This window comes from Parus major, chromosome 5 (assembly GCF_001522545.3).
Source record: "Parus major isolate Abel chromosome 5, Parus_major1.1, whole genome shotgun sequence".
NCBI lineage: Eukaryota > Metazoa > Chordata > Aves > Passeriformes > Paridae > Parus > Parus major.
Window position 1 is genome coordinate 47,149,945 of NC_031774.1, and position 8,151 is coordinate 47,158,095.

At 38.4% G+C, this 8,151-nt stretch overlaps 1 protein-coding gene across 1 annotated transcript; it reads right to left on the reverse strand.

Moving 5' to 3' along the window:
* Positions 1–1,311: 1,311 nt before the first annotated feature.
* LOC107205501 (alpha-1-antitrypsin-like) lies at positions 1,312–7,580 on the reverse strand. The gene is made up of 5 exons (XM_015629916.2): positions 7,420–7,580; positions 5,108–5,777; positions 3,394–3,664; positions 2,581–2,728; positions 1,312–1,587 (listed from the first exon to the last, which is right to left on the reverse strand). The coding sequence occupies exons 2-5, from the start codon at positions 5,763–5,765 to the stop codon at positions 1,396–1,398; spliced, it is 1,269 nt and encodes a 422-aa protein (XP_015485402.1). The 5' UTR covers positions 5,766–5,777; positions 7,420–7,580; the 3' UTR covers positions 1,312–1,395.
* Between the last annotated feature and the right edge of the window lie 571 nt (positions 7,581–8,151).

Here is an 8,151-nt window from a genome sequence, read left to right on the forward strand (position 1 = left end):
GAATTGCACAATTCCTTAATGAAGAGCAGCCTTTTGAACATAAGCACTCACATTTACTGTGAAAATGAGCATACACAATTTCAGCAAATGCACAGGACTGCTCAGGAGAGACCACCCAAACACATCAGTGCTAAGTACACGGGGGTCTCACAGTCTGTGACTTGAAGTAGTTTTGAAAGGTGTTTATTGAACTGCCTTGTCTTAGTCCACATCAGGGTCTCCAGTTCCCTCATTTCTGAGAAGTAGTTGTGAAAGCCTATCAGCATCACCTGGAATTGAGTATTATTAAAAAAAAATTCAGATTTCCAGCAGAGTGGGAGCTCACAGGGCTGTGTGATGACTTTCCCATGCCTCTGCTGCTCACTCTGGCAGCAGAGTACACAGAGCAGTTTTGGGGAACAGACCTGACCATCAGACACTTACATTCTTGTACTTTTAGTACAGTTTCAGACACATGCCACATTCTTCCAAACAAGTGCTAGGCCTGAGTTTGGAGTTAGCACAGGCCAAGAGGCATTTCCAGCAAGTTGATGGGATGACTTGTGGGGTTGGAGTTAAGCAATGTGGGTATGACCTGTGATGAGCCAGTTGACCTCATGGTTAGAGAACAGATCTTAGAGCACTTTATTTACATGCATAGATCTATACTCTGGAGATAGGATTAATCTCAATATTTGTTTCTCCACTTCCAGGTATTCATATCCTGTCCCTTTTGAACATCCACTTACAAGGGACTTCCATTTCCAAGAAATACAAGGTTAAATCTGTAATGCAATGCCAGTAGAAACCTTTGGATATCCAGCCAACTAGAACATTCCCCAGCACTGCTTCCACATTTTTGTGCAGTTTGTTACATTAATGGGCAGCTCAAAGAGGCCAACACAATGTGGGTGGATGCCATCAGCTGTGAATGTCCTCAAGGAGTATGGAATAAGACTTGGCCTTCAAAGGAGGTTCCTAGGCCTGGTCTAAAGTGATTGACTCTCCCAGTGTGTAATTTGCAGCTACACCTTCCTTCTACTGGAAACCCTACCAGTGTCAGAAGCCAACCTGTAGTTTGCAAAGAATTAATTTGGATTTATCCACTCAAATTTTATTTACTTACAGTGTTTTAACTGAGTCTCTCAGCTGGATATTACCTTGCTTTTCAAAGATGGCACTGATCACTAAAAGGGTGATTTATCAAATTCTTCACAATTCACTAATAGGTGTATCTCAGTTGTTACTTTCCAGGGAAGGACAAAGCAAAGAGAGTGTTTCTAAGAATGACTGCTCTCTTTCCTGATTTCTTTGGAAAAAGACAATAATTAGTAACTGTTGGGATATAAATTTAATCACAATGAACAATAATTCCATAAAATGCAGTTCCAATCAATAAGACCAGCCACTGACCAGTCATTTCTCAGCTGGGTTTACAATTTTTCCCACAAAGAGGATGCTTTGAGTATACTGATCAATAATCAACAGCAAGAATGGATGATTGAATCTAACAATGGGAGGAGCAGAATGAGGAAGAAAGTCTATGCTGCTGCCTGCTGCAGCCTCTGTGCCATTCTCATGAATCTTCAGCAGGGCCTTGTGAGTAGCCTACAATAAAATACAGTAAGAATTAATGTAGGTGGAAGATGTGGTGTGAAATTATTCAAATTAACACAAAGTTAATTCAATGTTAACACAAAGTTAATTCAATCACTGCCTTTCACAGAGATTGCTGGTAAGCCAGGAACCAGGAGGAAGGACACTGCAGCCCATTGTGGGTTTTTTAGTAATGTTGTCTCAATAAGCAAATATTTACACACAGTGTTCCTCACCACAAGTGTATCAATGCAGACCTTAGTAACTGAACATCTTGTGGAATTAATTGAAAGTAAAATAGCCAAGCAAATTCACAGGGAATGTCAGTTTCAAAGGGAAAGGACATAAGGCTCCAGAATTGCTCTGTATATATTCCCAACAGCACATGCATTAGTTTAACCAGGTAGAAATTCAACCTTGATCCCAAATTTTTTGTTAGGCATTTTTAATCTTTTTCTTTTACTAGCCTCAAGATGCTATAGAATCTTAAGTGCTGTTTTCAGAATGGCTGTACAAATGCCAGTTTTTTTCTTCACAGTATTTTCAGTAAATGGGATGTTTTCCTCAAGTCTGGTCCATTTTATATTTTTAGCACTCAACAGAGCCTTCAATGGTAACAGCAGTTTCTAAATCCTTTGAAATTACAGAATGCATGTTAGAAAAGGGTCACTTTTTTGGTGGATATGCTGATGCAAGACATGTACACACAGTTACCCACAGGCACTTCTTTTACATGCAGAAAATATTCTGTGTTTAGTTTCCTGGTTAAATGCTAAACCCACCCCTCCATATACCTTCCACTTCTGCTTGTCAGACAAAAGAAAATATCCTTATCTCCAGATCTTGGAGAAGTCTGAGGGAGTTTAAATGGCCTTTAACAGCTAAATGTTCTATTTCAGAGTATCAGCCAGTCCTAGCAATAAGTAAAATTTCAGAGGTGAGCTTAGGATAAAGCAATTGGCTGTTAAGGAATCCATAGATGGTTGTTTCTGCTGATAAACTTACTTTTGAAACCTTCACATCGGGGTTTCCTGTGATTCCAGACAGATCAGCCCGATTAGAAAACACATCAGTTACACCCAGATTCATTAATATCCTCTTTAAGTCATAGGTGCCTGAAATTGATAGCTTTGGAATATGCAATTCCATCCTCCTGTCAATTCAAAAGTAAATTATGATAGTTACTGCAATCAGAGCATGCCTTGGACTGAAGATTTCTAACTTGATGGTGTTTTTTCTGTGCTAAATGCCTAGTCTTTTCATCTAAAAAACATGGCAAGAGAAAGAAGATAAGAAGATGCTGGTCTGGAGGATAGGAAAGAATGGAAGGAGAAAGACATCAGTTCATATTCCTTGTATGATTCTGCAACACACCCACTGTATGAGACAGTCAACAATAGTGCTGCCAGCATTTCTGGGACAAAGTTTGTATTCTTTTTCTAACCTTGAAGGTTCTGCTTTTGGAATTCACACCCCATTCCTTCTGAGGGTCTGACTGCTATGTCACAGTATTACCACTCTTATAAATATAAAAAAATTTTGCTTGAGACAGCAGAAATGGAGACACTTAGTATCAACTAAAAAAATGTATGGGGGAAAAGACCCAAGTTTCCCACCTCAGAGATCTCTCATTACAAGGCAATGCTGATTCTAATTTTTGCTGAAAGTATCAAATCATTTGGTGTGATCCTTTATACTTATTCTGTTGTTTAAACACCCCCATCAAAAATACAACATAGTAGCTGTACAACCTGACCTTAGCATTTAGACTTTGGATCCTGACTACCTAGATTCATCAAATCAAAATTCTATATTTACCATCTTTGAAGAGATCTTTCCCATTTAGAAACAGTGTTCTTTGTCAGGGCACGTTCCAACTGTTTCATTTTTCCTTTATTGGGCAGGATAAACAATGCTGCAACATCTCCCTTGTAAGGAATCTGCACCACCTCGCAAGACAGCTTCCTGTCATAGTATGCTTTATAAAATCCATCTCGAATCATCATCTCCACTTCAACTGAGGTCTTTGCATTCACATGGAAATAGTCCTTGTGAGTCCCCTTAATATTGAAAGGATTTTCCCAGTAGGCTTAAAACCAAATGAGAAAGAATGGAATTGAATCCTTATTTCAGTGAGGATATATTAATAAAGTCCAGACAAATGTACAATAAATAAAACCATGTCTGAAGATTTACATTTATACTTGAAGATAAAAAGTATTCCACGTTTATTAAATATCATATTCTCTGTAACAATTAAATTTTGTATGGAATTGTACACCATCTTTCTAAGTCAGATAAATTAAATTAAGTAACTTCATCATATTACCTTATGTTTTATTTGAAGCTAATAAAACCTGACCAGAATCCAGGGATTTGCTATCTCTTTTCAGAATACTAATGGTAAAGCAAGTTTCACAGCAGATGTCTGGCCTTTAAAAGGTAGCATGTTATGCTCCTCACATGGATTTTATACGTTTTTCATCTTTTCTCACCAAGGAAAAGCTTACATGCTAGAGAAACACAAACTTTTGGACCTGAGCATAACTGCAGTATGGTAAATGGAATAGGGCCTCAAGGTCTTTAGTGTTCAAAATTATTTGCTCTTGATGTTTATTCAATTGAATTTTCTATGATATTTTATTTTGTAATAAAACACGCCCTTCACTAAACAAATAGGGATTATAGTTTGCCATTCTGTAAGTATTTTTTTTGGATTTTTTTTTTTTTTTGTAATGTTGAATAGAAATAGTCTAATTTGAAAAATAAATAATGGAATGTTAACTCCACAGTATTCTGGTTACTTTATGAGTTTAAGCCTTCTCCCTTGCCCTCCAGAAAAGAAATGTACTCTGGCATGGTACTTAGCCTAGGGAACCTGAGGTAAAGGCACCCAAATTTATAAAGTATTTGAAATAAAATCTTTTCTATTTTGCTGAAAGTTCATAACTTCGAAATATTCCTTTCTGGGTGGGAAATTCTATGTATGTCCTGCATGCTGCTACAAATGAACATCCAAGAAGTTAATAATTTCCAAAGCAATACATTCAAATACTTCTTGAGATATGTGTAATATGATGACAAGGTGTAGAACACTTGGACTGCAACCCCAGAGGTACCTACCCATTAATAGTCATGGACTGTAAGTAAAGTTTTTGGCAATTTTTCTTAATCATCATCTTCAGAATTCAGTTTTCTACTTCACACATACAATGTGAAAACATCTTAATTTTTTAAAAAATAAGTGTATGAAGTCTGACAGGATATTTTAATAATACATGAATCTGTTGTGCTCTGGCAATTCCCTGGACATGAATATTGCAAGTAAATGAACTTTTATGCTCCCAAGTCCAAATATATGCTAGAAAAATTTAGACATGGAAGGGGTTTCAGATCTGAAAACTTGCAATTTTTTTCATAACAATCTAAACACGTTCATTTAAAAATTATTCAGAAATAACTTGGTGTACTTGTTTTACTTTAGGTGAAGCAGCACTAAACAGATGCAGGAAGTAGCATCTATGTAACTTACCTTTGAAATAAATGTAGTTAACAATTACCATCAGAGTGTTTGGCTCAAGATCCTCAACTATTTGGTTTATATTCCCATGGGTTTTATTCTTTACATAATCATTGATCTCTTTTTTAGCTTCAGTGGAATTCTGGAAGCTACTAGAGACAGCTTTTCCTCTGTAGAGTTTTTTGATGTCCTTCAGAAACGTTTTCATTGGCTTCAGGTGTTTGTCCATGAACAGGGCGTTCCCCATGCTCAGCTGTACCTGGCTACCAGGTCGGTTCAGCAAGAGGAGGAGCTGATGAAAGCCATGGTGTATCTCCTCCTTCTGGATGCTGGTGAGGTTAAAGGCCAGTCCTTCCAGCACCTGTGCCTGGCTCCTGCCTCGGGAGCCCAGGGCCAGAAGGGCAAGGGCAGTGGAGATGCTGACTGGGGAAAAGAAAATGTTCTTGGCGGGTTCTTGAGTGGTAGCTTGCCTGTAAAACTGAAAGGCAAAGTCTGTATTACTTGTGACTATCCTTTGGCAGGACTCAAGAGGATCTCTCTCGTGGGAAGGCTGCTCCTGGTGGTCAGTTGCTTCAGGCTGGGCAGTGTGCTGATCAGCCTGAGTCAGGCTGAGGACATTGAGGTGGAGCACAGCCACCAGCAAGCTCAGTGGGAGCATGGCCTTCATCATTCTTCACAGATACTGTGTGGACAAAGAACAAAAAGTCTTGGGTGGTGGAGGTTGGCTGTATTGACATCTCATCTTTTACGTCTGTCTGCTACTGCCTTTGAGTAGAAATCACTGTTATCTCCTGACCTCCTCCTTTGTCAAGGAAGTGTTTTTTACATCCTTCTGCCTCCTGTAATTCCTATCCATGTGTGCCTACTTCAGTTCTACTTTACTCCAGCTACAAAAGTTCCTTGTTAGTGGGGAAAGAAACAAACCTGTGAGTGTTAAAGAAAAATAAGAGTCTGAGGGAGAGAAGACGTGAAAAAATGTTTTTTTGTTTTTGTTTTTTTTTTAATGGCAAAGCAATACACTAGAAGCATTCTGATTCTTTTGTGCTTATCTCTTAAGACCTCTGAGGACTATTATGCTATTAGGGTTTGAATGAGGTTTATGTTAAATGATAGTGCTATGCTGCTATATCAAAAGAAAGCAATACAAGACTGCAGAATTCTTCAAAAGTGTTGTTTTCCTTTATCCTTGACTCATTTTACTGTGCAAAGTGATTAATCATAGGAGCTGGTAAATTTTTTCTGCTTCAAGACTTGATTAAATTAGAATATGTTTGTCTATATTAAATGACCACCCATGTGTCACTTGTCTTCCAGATGGGTTCCTTCTTGTGTGTATCCCACATCTGGTTATGGAAAGGTGAGACCATTAGTGTGGACTTGGCCTCTCCTGTCTTTCCAAGTTTTTTATCAGCAGGAAAGTATCCTTTTGTAAGGTAAATATACCTAAGGCCAGAGTAGTGCTCAGCAGCAAGACTGGGTCAGGGCATCTTGGACATTTGAAGTGACTGTGATCACTTTTTGTATTTGTTTACTGCTTCTCTTTTACCAGCTAGACCAAGAACAGACTGGGATGATTTGTGGTGTTTAAGATGCTTAACCTGTCAGAAAACAAGTAAGAGCTATTCTCATTAAAAATATGATGCCAGTGACTAGAAAAGCTCAAATAGCCTTCACTTAATGTCCTACTTGAAACAGAACAGTTTCAGGTAGAAACCTTAACCTGCTTACCCCCCAGTCAATGGTAAAGGCACTCAAAGACATGGGTTCAGCAGAGCAGATGACATATTTACTGGGATTTTCTCCACCCTGGGACAGCACTCATACCACTATGGTTTGGGTGAAAAGGAGCCAGCTTGTTATTCTGCAACTTTGCTCTGTGTGATTTGGGTAAATTGGAATTTACAGAGGACCTTGGCATTGCAAAATTATTTTGTGAATTCTGTCTGGGCCATCTTAGTGTAAGCAAGACATTTACTCATTTACTTCAGTTTTGGTTATCTGATTGTAAGCTTTAGGGAAAATTTGTAATGATAAATAAAATTGACAGTTGGGAAGTCAGACTGCTTCTGTTATTGAAGCATAATTGCTCTAGAAGTTTTTGAGCTATGTGGGATAAATAATCACAGCAGAGTTATACTCTGTGGAGCTGCTATAATGAATCCCTAGAATTTGCTATTCAGTATTTCTTGAAATTAAGTTCAGCTGTCATTTGAGTACTTAGAAACTAGGCTTCACCCTTGAAAGCAGATGTGCTTTATGACTCACTTAGCTAAATACCATAAATCTGGGTCAAAATCATTAAGGTAAAGATAACTGGTACTTACTTTATATTCAGAAGGCTCTTGCTCTCAATGGGCTGTGCTGTTTCTTGCTGCTTTACTTGTTCTGCTGTTTTCCTCTGTTAAACATTACATGGCTTCAGATACATATTACCTGGAAGCACAAAGCTTAATGCTGATGAAGCCAGTGTTTTTGGACCTTGTATGCATATGTCCACATCTCTTCACTCCAAACAGAACAAAGACCACAGGGCCCAGGCTGGTCAGTAGAGTGTTACACCCCAAAGGGTATGCAAATATTTATTGGAAACTATATTTTGGTTTCAAGAGGAGCTCTGCCCTGTGTGCTACCTGAGATGAATATAACTGTTCATGTGAAGATATAATTTTGCCCAGCACTAACCTCTGAAGGCCAGGGTGAGGGAGCAACATCTCATCTTTTATTTCTACATAGCAAAAACCCCACTGGTTGCTTCTCAGAAGCCAATGAGTCCTGGCCTCATAAATAAAGAAGGTAGCTCATTCAGTCTTGTAGAAATGGTGAATTTTATGTCTATGGCAATTTATTGAATGGTCTCCTCACAATCAAATGATTCTGTGTCTCTGTTAAGGACCACCTAGCCTATCAAGATCTGAAAAGTACTTAATTCAGAGCTTGAAAAAGCTGTATAAAATATGTGCTATCACTGCAAGTGCCCAAAGATGGCACTGAATAAATGCAACTGTTGTCATGTATACAGACAGCAACCTAGTCTCAAATGCATCAAACAATAGTAG